Here is a 12,189-nt window from a genome sequence, read left to right as displayed (position 1 = left end):
AGATCCGTCAAGAAAGTGCCAGTGGCCCGTAAATATAACTGTGACAAGCAGTTTTAATGTTGCCGGTCAAAACTCCTTTCAGCTTTGATTGCATGCAATATTTGGCTTAATATTCAGTAAAGCGAGCTTTTAAATTCAGGTCAAACACATCAAAAAGAAGGCAAAGCAACGCGAACAAGAACGTATGGCTTCTGGGGGCGGCGATGTGTTCTTCATGCGAACACCGGAAGATTTGACCGGACGCGACGGTGATGTGGTGCTGGTTGAGTTTTGCGAGGAACATCCCCCGTTAATGAACCAAGTGGGAATGTGCTCGAAAATCAAAAATTACTACAAACGCAAAGCCGCTAAAGATAGCGGCCCTCCCTCGTACAAATACGGTGAAACGGCGTACGCGCACACCTCTCCATTTTTGGGCATTCTTCATCCCGGTCAATCCATTCAGGCTATCGAGAATAACATGTACAGGGCCCCAATCTACGACCATCAATTACCACCTACAGGTTTGAGTGTTTTTTTTTTTGTTTTTTTTTACATTTTTTGTTTTAGTGTTTTTGTTTGTTTTTTGTTTTTTTTTTGTGTTTTTTTTTTATTCCTTAAAGGAATGCACACATTGACGCGAATTGATTCGCCGCGATAACGAAGCGAATATTTCGCGACACAGGCGGTAGAGAAATTCGTCTCTCCTATCACATTTGCGCGAATATTTTGCGACACGTAGGAAGTCAAAATATGTGGGTACACTTGCGCAAAAATTTCATAAGACATATTTTTTTATTGATTATATATAAAGATGGATTCTTCAAGCTCTGAAGAAGAAGCAATAGTATTATTGGCTGCTTTAGAAGATGAGGAAGGTGAAAAGTAAGGCATTCTAACAATTTTTTATTAAATATAATTATGTGGGAACTTTAAATTCAGTAGCGCCTTAAAGCTCGGTTCTCATGTATCCGGAATTATAAAGGAGCGCGGGGTGCGGAACGTGCGGAATGAATGCTTTTTACGCACGGAAAACTACTTGTCGTTCACATGTGACGAGTGACACAGCTGCGGAATGGTTGACGGAATAGGGTTAATACAAGTGGGTTTTACAGGCGATTTTGTCCTTGACTGTCCTTTCAAACTGTCTTTCTAGCAGTTCAAATTTTGACACTGTTTTTTTAACTGACTATACTCGATTTTTTAGTGTTTTTTTTAGACTATTGGATAGGAAATTTAATGAAGATTCCAAAAATGTGCCTAAACCTGTAATTTTCACACCACAAATGGGTTTTACAGGCGATTTTGTCCTTGACTGTCCTTTCAAACTGTGTTTCTGTTAGTTCAAACGTTGACACTGTTTTTCTGTCTGACTGTACTCAATTTGGTAGTTTTTTTAGGTGAGTAGATAGGAAATTTAATGAGGATTCCAAAAATGTGCTTAAAACTGTCATTTTCTCACTCCAAGTGAGTTTAACAGACGATTTTGGCGCTGACTGTGTTTTCAAACTTTGGCAGCACTTTTCTCCCTGACTGTACCGAATTTAGTGATATTTTTTTAGGCTATTGGATAGGAAATTTAATGAGGATTCCAAAAATGTTCTTAAAACTGTCATTTTCACACTACAAGTGTGTTTTACAGGCGATTTTGTCCCTGTGTCTTTTTGGCCATTCAAACTTTGACAGCGTTTTTCTCTCTGACTATACTTAATTTTGTAGTGTTTTTTTTAGGTTATTAGATAGGAAATTTAATGAGGATTCCAAAAATGTGCTTAAAACTGTCATTTTCACACTACAAGTGGGTTTTACAGGCGATTTTGTCCTTGACTGTCCTTTCAAACTGTCTTTCTAGCAGTTCAAATTTTGACACTTTTTCTCTCTGGCTGTACTCAATTTGGTAGTGTTTTTTTAGGTTAGTGGATAGGAAATTTAATGAGGATTCCAAAAATGTTCTTAAAACTGTCATTTTCACACTACAAGTGTGTTTTACAGGCGATTTTGTCCTTGACTGTCCTTTCAAACTGTGTTTCTAGCAGTTCAAATTTTGACACTTTTTCTCTCTGGCTGTACTCAATTTGGTAGTGTTTTTTTAGGTTAGTGGATAGGAAATTTAATGAGGATTCCAAAAATGTGCTTAAAACTGTCATTTTCGCACCACAAATGGGTTTTACAGGCGATTTTGTCCTTGACTGTCCTTTCAAACTGTGTTTCTAGCAGTTCAAATTTTGACACTTTTTCTCTCTGGCTGTACTCAATTTGGTAGTGTTTTTTTAGGTTAGTGGATAGGAAATTTAATGAGGATTCCAAAAATGTGCTTAAAACTGTCATTTTCACACCACAAATGGGTTTTACAGGCGATTTTGTCCTTGACTGTCCTTTCAAACTGTGTTTCTAGCAGTTCAAATTTTGACACTTTTTCTCTCTGGCTGTACTCAATTTGGTAGTGTTTTTTTAGGTTAGTGGATAGGAAATTTAATGAGGATTCCAAAAATGTGCTTAAAACTGTCATTTTCTCACTCCAAGTGAGTTTAACAGACGATTTTGGCGCTGACTGTGTTTTCAAACTTTGGCAGCACTTTTCTCCCTGACTGTACCGAATTTAGTGATATTTTTTTAGGCTATTGGATAGGAAATTTAATGAGGATTCCAAAAATGTTCTTAAAACTGTCATTTTCACACTACAAGTGTGTTTTACAGGCAATTTTGTCCCTGTGTCTTTTTGGCCATTCAAACTTTGACAGCGTTTTTCTCTCTGACTATACTTAATTTTGTAGTGTTTTTTTTAGGTTATTAGATAGGAAATTTAATGAGGATTCCAAAAATGTGCTTAAAACTGTCATTTTCACACTACAAGTGGGTTTTACAGGCGATTTTGTCCTTGACTGTCCTTTCAAACTGTCTTTCTAGCAGTTCAAATTTTGACACTTTTTCTCTCTGGCTGTACTCAATTTGGTAGTGTTTTTTTAGGTTAGTGGATAGGAAATTTAATGAGGATTCCAAAAATGTGCTTAAAACTGTCATTTTCTCATTCCAAGTGGGTTTTACAAGCGATTTTGTCCTTGACTGTCCTTTCAAACTGTGTTTCTGGCAGTTCAAACTTTGACACCATTTTTCACCATGACTGTACCGATATGTTTTTTGTTTTTTTTTGCTGTTGAATAGGAAATTTAATGAGGATTCCAAAAATGTGCTTAAAACTGTCATTTTCACACCACAAATGGGTTTTACAGGCGATTTTGTCCTTGACTGTCCTTTGAAACTGTGTTTCTGTTAGTTCAAACTTTGACACTGTTTTTCTCTCTGACTGTACTCAATTTGGTAGTGTTTTTTTAGGTTAGTGGATAGGAAATTTAATGAGGATTCCAAAAATGTGCTTAAAACTGTCATTTTCTCATTCCAAGTGGGTTTTACAAGCGATTTTGTCCTTGACTGTCCTTTCAAACTGTGTTTCTGGCAGTTCAAACTTTGACACCATTTTTCACCATGACTGTACCGATATGTTTTTTGTTTTTTTTTTTGCTGTTGAATAGGAAATTTCATGAGGATTCCAAAAATGTGCTTAAAACTGTCATTTTCACACCACAAATGGGTTTTACAGGCGATTTTGTCCTTGACTGTCCTTTCAAACTGTGTTTCTAGCAGTTCAAATTTTGACACTTTTTCTCTCTGGCTGTACTCAATTTGGTAGCGTTTTTTTAGGTTAGTGTTCCAAACTATGTGTAGTTCCAAAACTGTGACTACATAATGTCATAGTTGTCATTGTTTGTCCCGCTAGAGGGCGTTAAAGTTCAGCTAGACAAACCAAAAAGGTGATTATGTCTACTTTCCCTTCAACCCTTAATTCTACCCTTATTTGAATAGTTACGAGAAAAAGTCACTGAATGTAAATTGTAGTCTAGATTATGGGATTTCCAAAACTGTGACTACATAATGTCATAGTTGTCATTGTTTGTCCCGCTAGAGGGCGTTAAAGTTCAGCTAGACAAAGCAAAAAGGTGATTATGTCTACTTTCCCTTCAACCCTTAATTCCACCCTTATTTGAATAGTTACAAGAAAAAGTCACTAAATGTAAATTGTAGTCCAGATCGTGAGCTTTCCAAAAATATGACTACATAATGTCATAGTTGTAACTGTTTTTCCGCTAGAGGGCGTTAAACTTCAGCTATGCAGAACAAAGAAGTGATTTTGTCCACTTTTCCATTCAACCGTTAATTACACCCTTATTTGAATAGTTACAAGAAAAAGTCACTGAATCTTCGAGTTTCGTTGTCGCCAGGCGAAATTTTCGCGCCAGTTTGTTGCTCCTCGTTATACGCCAAAGACTTTGAGTCGACGAATATTTGGCGAGGCGAAAATTTCGCTGTCGCACCGAATTATTCGCGCCAGTGTGTGCATTCCTTTATTTAGTTGTATGCTAGTGTTGGTGTTTTTTTTTTAGATTTTTTGGTTATACGGACTAGACAGCAATACTACATTAGGGAAGTGGACGCCCTTTTTGTGGCGGGACAACAGTGTCCTTTGTACGAAGTACCCGGCCCTAACTCCAAAAGAGCCAATAACTTCGTCCGAGACTTTTTGCAAGTTTTTATTTACCGATTGTTTTGGAAAAGCCGCGACAATCCTAGACGTATTAAAATGGACGATATTAAGCGCGCCTTTCCCTCGCACTCGGAGAGTAGCATCAGAAAACGTCTCAAACTGTGCGCAGACTTTAAACGAACCGGCATGGACTCGAATTGGTGGGTGATCAAGCCGGAATTTCGCCTGCCCACCGAGGAAGAAATCAGAGCAATGGTCTCTCCCGAACAGTGCTGCAGCTACTTTAGCATGGTGGCGGCGGAACAACGTCTCAAAGATGCCGGTTACGGCGAGAAATTTATTCTCACCCCGGCCGAGGACGATGACGAAGAGATGCAACTGAAAATGGACGATGAAGTCAAAGTGGCGCCGTGGAACACGACCAGGGCGTACATTCAAGCGATGAAGGGCAAATGTTTGCTTCAATTGACTGGGCCGGCGGACCCTACGGGGTGCGGGGAAGGTTTCAGTTACGTCCGAGTACCGAACAAACCCACTCAGAGCAAGGAGGAGCAAGAGTCCCAACCGAAACGTACCGTTACAGGTAAGGGTGCATTTGAACTACATTTTGTGTACAGGGTGGTCCAGTTTTAAATGTCAATAACTCCCCAATCGATAAGTTGACATGCATTATGTCATTTTCCTGAAGAACGCTTCCTAAGGAAGACACAAACCTCCAAAGTTGAAAAAATTGAAAAAAAAAATTGACAAAAATGTCTATTTGGGTTATTGTGTTTTTTACTTTAAAATAGTTCAAAAGTATTCAAATCTGGTCATCTGTGAGGTTTACGAGTTAATTTTTGACACTGAATATTAGTCAATAGCCAAAAAACGGGATTTTTGGACTAATGTTTACTGGCGTTTAATTTTAAAAATTAGCGTTCAAGACTAATATCGTAGCATTTAATGCCAAAATTGTTTACTTTCATCAATGAAGAGTCTGAAACATAACTTTTACTATAAAAAATAGTTTAAAATTCGGTTTTTCAGTCTTAAAATCACAGTGAAGCGTCTAGAAGTCAATTTAATACTGACAAAGCGTGAAATGGCATGTTTAAGCGTATGGAAAATGTTAAAATAGTGTTTCAAGTCTGCTATGTCAAAAACTTGTTGAAGATAGCCCTAATAGGTACTTGATTTTCCAAGCTGAAAGCAATTTTAAAGCCCTAAAAATAGTCCAGAATTCTAAGAAAATAAAAAGCAAAGTAAGAAAACTTGAAAAGTTAGTCTTCAAGTCAATTTTCATGAATCTAATGTCATTATCCTGTAATTAAGACTATTTTCAAGACTAAAATATTGAAATGTATTTTCAAATTATGAAAACTTGCTTTAAGTGCAAATTTTAAGCTTTTTATGTCACTTTTCATTGGTACAGAGTCACTTTTTGGTGTCCAAGTCAATTTTCTAGGTTGAAATATGTGAATTTGTAGTCAAAATTTCTAGATAAGTAGTTTTTCATGGCTACAAGTCAATTTTCCCTACTAAAGTGTTTCAACTTATCTGAAAACTATAACGACTGACTACAAAGACAGTTTTTAAGCCTCTAAAGTCAATTTTCACAGTTTCCAAGTCAATTTTCAAAACTAAAGTCTTCAATTTGTCTGAAAACTATGAAAACACATTTTATGTATGTCACTTTTCATTAATACAGAGTCTCTTTTTGGTGTCCAAGTCAATTTTCTAGGTTGAAATATGTGAATTTGTAGTCAAAATTTCTAGATAAGTAGTTTTTCATGGCTACAAGTCAATTTTCCCTACTAAAGTGTTTCAACTTATCTGAAAACTATAACGACTGACTACAAAGACAGTTTTTAAGCCTCTAAAGTCAATTTTCACAGTTTCCAAGTCAATTTTCTAAACTAAAGTCTTCAAGTTGTCTGAAAACTATGAAAACTATCTACAAAGACGTTTTTTAAGCTTCTTAAGTGAATCTTCACTGTTTTCAAGAAAACTTTTAAGTTGGGTTGGGTTTGTTTTGAACGTAATAACTCAATTATCTCGCAAACCAAGTTTGAAATCAGAATTTTATATTAAGAGACACTTATTTTGTCAAATTGAACAAGTAAAGTAAAAAAATAATTTTTAAAATGGAAACCATCTTTCTGTATTTACATCACTGGACAGTTTCGACAAACGTCATTAACATCACATAATGAGTATTAATTGCACATATATTTGTTCTAAATTTGATTAAAATATTGCTCCAGCGGTCTGACAGTTATGACAAGTAACCGATTTTTTAAACTAAACTTTTATGGACTGTATTTTTTCCTTGGGAAGCATTTTTCAGGAAAATGACATCTATGTATGTTAACTTATGTTTTGATGGGCTATCGAATGGTGAATTATTGACACTTAAAACTGGACCACCCTGTATATTTGACTGTTGCGTCACGTCCTTTATCTCATTTCATTAGACAAAGATCGAATACAAATTTGTGTTTTATAACAACAGCCATGTCAGTTGGATTTTTCAACTAATTTGATGTTTTTATCAGTTTCGTAAAAGGTCTGTACAAAATCCTATAACATATTACTGACATCAAAATAAGCGGATTTAAAGCAACTTACCTTAGTCCGAAATTGCTCCGTTTTCGAGATACAGGGTGGTAAAGTTAAAAAATAAAAATCTATTTTCTTTTTTAATTTATTGTACATTTTGTAGAATATTACTTTCCAATCTGCTAGCCAGAGGTTTTTTGAGATGCGAAACCCAAATTTGGACAATTTGAACAAATTTCAAACCTGCGGTTCTTAGCAGGAGTACCTTTTTAGCTTTACAATGTTTAAAACATCAAAATCACACCGAGAAAAAAGTTATGGTCACTTAAAACCATCAGAAGTACACTGTAAAGCGGCCTTTAACGGCCGCAGTAAAAATGTGTCCAAATTCGGGTATCGTATCTCAAAAAAACCCCTGAGTACCAGATTTGAAAGTAATACGTTACAAAATATACATTTTATTTAAAAAAATCGATTTTTAATTTTTAACTTTACCACCCTGTATCTCGAAAACGGAAGAATTGTCAGGAATATGTCTTAGGATTTTGTACAGACCTTTTAGAGACACCCTGTATAAAGTACTTCTGTGCTCAAAATGCTGTTAAGAAAAATGTGTCTGGAAAATCATTATTACGCAATTTTAGTGTAAGTTTTTGTCTAATAACGCTTCTTTTGTTTGCTACTGATGTGTTAACTGAATTTAAAAATGGTTTCAGATGCTTTAAACATTTCGAAATTTAACGTACAAAGTCTGAGCTTAAACGGTGTAAATAAAGATGAAAGTGTTGAGAAACTAAATAGCAAAATGGGCTTTCCAACGGTATATACACTTCGATTGGTTGGTCATATACTATGGCTTCTGCAGAGTTTAAACTTAAACGTTCCTAGAATTGATTTAAGTTACCATACATCTCTAGGGCCATTTTAAAGTTTCTTAGGCTTTCTAAAAAGTACCTGTAAGCTTCTACAAGTGTCTTAACCCTTCCCAGAACTGTTTTAAATTGCTAGAGGCCTATACAACCAGTTTGGAAGCTCCATAGACCTCTAAATGCTATTGAGAATCTTCCAAAAAGTGCCAGAGGCCTCTACAAGTGTCTAAAACCCTCCCAGACTTGTTTCAAATTGTCAGAAGCCTCTAGAACGGTTTTGAATGTGCCAAATATCTCTAAAAGCGATTGAGAACCTTCTAAAAATGCCAGCACCCTCTACAACTGTCTTAGACTTTCCCAGAACTGCTTTAAATTTCCAGAAGCCTCTAGAACCATTTTGAAAGTTCAATAAACTTCTAAATGCTATTGAGAACCTTGTAAAAGGTGCCAGAGGCCTCTAAGACCGTTTTGAATGTGTCAAAGCCCTCTAAATGCTATTGAGAACATTGTAGAAAATGCCAGAGGGCTCTAAGCCCGTTTTGAATGTGTCACAGATCTCTAAATGCTATTGAGAACCTTGTAAAAGGTGCCGGAGGCCTCTAAGACCGTTTTGAATGTGTCAAAGACCTCTAAATGCTATTGAGAACCTTGTAAAAAGTGCCAGAGGCCTCTAAAACCGTTTTGAATGTGTCCAAGACGTCTAAATGCTATTGAGAAACTACTAAAAAGTACCAGAGACCTCTACAAGTGTTCTAAACCTTCCCAGAGTTGTTTTAAATTGTCAGAGGCCTCTGGAATCATTTTGAAAGTTTGATAAACTTTCTAAATGTTATTGAGAACCTTGTAAAAAGTGCCAGAGGCTTCAAGACCGTTTTGAATATGTCAAAGACCTCTAAATGCTATTGGGAACCTTGTAAAAAGTGCCAGAGGCTTCTAAGACTGTTTTGAATGTGTCAAAGACCTCTAAATGCTATTGAGAACCTTGTAAAAAGTGCCAGAGGCCTCTAAGACTGTTTTGAATGTGTCAAAGCCCTCTAAATGCTATTGAGAACCTTGTAAAAAGTGCCAGAGGCCTCTAAGACTGTTTTGAATGTGCCAAAGACCTCTAAATGCTATTGAGAACCTTGTAAAAAGTGCCAGAGGCCTCTAAGACTGTTTTGAATGTGCCAAAGACCTCTAAATGCCATTGAGAACCTTGTAAAAAGTGCCAGAGGCCTCTAAGACTGTTTTGAATGTGTCAAAGCCCTCTAAATGCTATTGAGAACCTTCTAAAAAGTGCCAGAGGCCTCTAAGACTGTTTTGAATGTGTCAAAGTCCTCTAAATGCTATTGAGAACATTGTAAGAGGTGCCGGAGGCCTCTAAGACCGTTTTGAATGTGTCAAAGACCTCTAAATGCTATTGAGAACCTTGTAAAAAGTTCCAGAGGCATCTAATACCGTTTTGAATGTGTCAACAACCTCTAAATGCTATTGAGGAACTTCTAAAAAGTGCCAGAGACTTCTACAAGTATTTTAAACCTTCCCAGAGTTATTTTAAATTGTCAGAGGCCTCTGGAATCGTTTTTAAAGTTTGATAAACTTTCAAATGCTATTGAGAACCTTGTAAAAAGTGCCAGAGGCCTCTTAGACAGTTTTGAATGTGTCAAAGACCTCTAAATGCTATTGAGAACATTGTAAGAGGTGCCGGAGGCCTCTAAGACCGTTTTGAATGTGTCAAAGACCTCTAAATGCTATTGAGAACCTTGTAAAAAGTTCCAGAGGCATCTAATACCGTTTTGAATGTGTCAACAACCTCTAAATGCTATTGAGGAACTTCTAAAAAGTGCCAGAGACTTCTACAAGTATTTTAAACCTTCCCAGAGTTATTTTAAATTGTCAGAGGCCTCTGGAATCGTTTTTAAAGTTTGATAAACTTTCAAATGCTATTGAGAACCTTGTAAAAAGTGCCAGAGGCCTCTTAGACAGTTTTGAATGTGTCAAAGACCTCTAAATGCTATTGAGAAACTTCTAAAAAGGGCCAGACACTTTTACAAGTGTTTTAAACCTTCCCAGAGTTGTTTTAAATTGTCAGAGACCTCTGGAATCATTTTGAAAGTTCGATAAACTTCTAAATGCTATTGAGAACTTTGTTTCAAATTGTCAGAGGCCTCTAAAACGGATTTGAATGTGCCAACGATCTCTAAATGCGATTGAGAACCTTCTAAAAATGCCAGCACCCTCTACAACTGTCTTAGACTTTCCCAGAACTGCTTTAAATTTCCAGAAGCCTCTAGAACCATTTTGAATGTGCCAAAGGCCTCTAAATGCTATTGAGAACCTTGTGAAAAGTTCCAGAGGCATCTAAGACCGTTTTGAATGTGTCAAAGACCTCTAAATGCTATTGGGAAACTTCTAAAAAGTGCCAGAGACTTTTACAAGTGTTTTAAACCTTCCCAGAGTTGTTTTAAATTGTCAGAGCCCTCTGGAATCATTTTGAAAGTTCGATAAACCTCTAAATGCTATTGAGAACCTTGTAAAAAGTGCCAAAAGCCTCTAAGACAGTTTTGAATGTGCCAAAGACCTCTAAATGCTATTGAGAAACTTCTAAAAAGGGCCAGACACTTTTACTAAGTGTTTTAAACCTTCCCAGAGTTGTTTTAAATTGTCAGAGACCTCTGGAATCATTTAGAAAGTTCGATAAACTTCTAAATGTTATTGAGAACCTTGTAAAAAGTACCAGAGGCCTCTAGGACTATTTTGAATCTGCCAGTAGTGCTACTGACCACTTTCTAACAAATGCCGGAGGCCAAGAAGTGTCAAACCTGCCTAGAATTGTTTTGAATCGTCAGATGCCTCTATAACCATTTTGGAAGTGCCAGAGCTCTCTAAATAATAGTGCAAATGGTCTAAAAAATTGCTAGAGGCTTCTACGAGTGTCTCAAACCTTCCAACATTTGTTCTAAATTGTCAAAAGCTTCTAGATCCATTAAGGCGATCACTCATGAATCATATAACATGATATTTTAGCAGTTCCCAAGCCAATTTTGAACGAAAACTTGATATTAAGAAGATTACTGTAGAAAAAATGTTTAAAAGAAAATTAAAAACGTTTCTTATAGATCTCGAACCATATAGTCTTCAGGATTATTTTAGTTAGGCACATAAGATTGGGGTAGTTCTTTTTTGTGTGGGTAATGTTTTTGTGACGTCATTTCTTTTTATTTTTGTTTTATACATCTTTGTGTAACTCAATGTAATTATGAAATAAAGCATAATAATTTGGGTGTGGTGGTCAGTAACAATGAAACTGTGGTTATATTTCCCTATGTCAATGGGTTTTATCAATGTCAACAACACTTTTATTAGTAGTAAATTGTCTTGATTGGATGAAAATTCCTGAAAACGTATATTTTTGAAAATACGGTATTATGTATGTGATACTGTATTTATAATGACTTAACATGTTTGATCAGGTACGGATGCCGATTTAAGACGACTCTCCCTAAACAACGCTAAAGCGTTGCTGCGTAAATTCGGCGTGCCCGAGGAGGAAATCAAGAAACTCTCCCGTTGGGAGGTTATTGACGTGGTGCGGACATTGTCCACCGAAAAAGCCAAAGCAGGTGAAGAAGGAATGGACAAATTTTCCAGAGGAAATCGATTTTCGATCGCCGAACACCAAGAACGTTACAAGGAAGAGTGTCAGCGAATCTTTGATTTACAGAATCGCGTCCTGGCTAGCGCTGAAGTTTTGAGTACTGACGAGGGTAAGTTTTAAAAAAAAATATATACAGGGTGGTCCAGTTTTAAGTGTCAATAATTCACCATTTGATAGCTAATCAAAAAATAAGTTGACTTGCATTATGTCATTTTTCTGAAAAATGTTTCCTAAGGAAGATACAGTCCTCCAAATTTCCATTTAAAAAATCGTTTTATAGTTTGAAACTGAACATTCAAGACTTGTGAAAGTCCAAATTTGTACTGAATAGTCTAAAAACTTTTTTACTACTAGGAATGGTCTCATGATTCGCTTTCTCAGACTGCCATCCTGGTTGAGTGTCTGAAACTGGCATTCAAGAACTAAAAAAAGTCCGGAAATCAAGGCAATCATTTTTTACTACTAAAAATAGTATAAAAGTTGACTTTTAATGTTAGAACGGACCTTACTAGGACTAAAGAGAGTCCAAAAGTATATTTTCAAGACTTTAATTGGTGTACAACTCAATTTTCTGCACTGGACAACAAGTCTTGAAGTAAATTAAATTTTCGGACTATTTTATT

At 36.2% G+C, this 12,189-nt stretch overlaps 1 protein-coding gene across 3 annotated transcripts in view; it reads left to right on the top strand.

Annotated features, from left to right (window-relative positions):
• The window catches only part of Taf1 (TATA-box binding protein associated factor 1), a 282,189-nt gene that overhangs the window by 213,431 nt on the left and 56,569 nt on the right, over positions 1-12,189 (top strand). For all 3 annotated transcript variants that reach the window (XM_081991790.1, XM_081991789.1, XM_081991788.1), the window contains 3 exons: positions 140-503; positions 4,419-5,102; positions 11,382-11,675. In XM_081991790.1, coding sequence (XP_081847916.1) covers positions 140-503; positions 4,419-5,102; positions 11,382-11,675 — 1,342 coding nt within the window. The remainder of the gene's footprint in view (positions 1-139; positions 504-4,418; positions 5,103-11,381; positions 11,676-12,189) is intronic.

The sequence above is a fragment of the Ips typographus genome, linkage group LG13 (assembly GCF_016097725.1).
Source record: "Ips typographus isolate SLU linkage group LG13, UJ_Ityp_2.0, whole genome shotgun sequence".
Classification (NCBI taxonomy): domain Eukaryota; kingdom Metazoa; phylum Arthropoda; class Insecta; order Coleoptera; family Curculionidae; genus Ips; species Ips typographus.
This window is presented reverse-complemented; position numbering and strand designations above follow the sequence as displayed.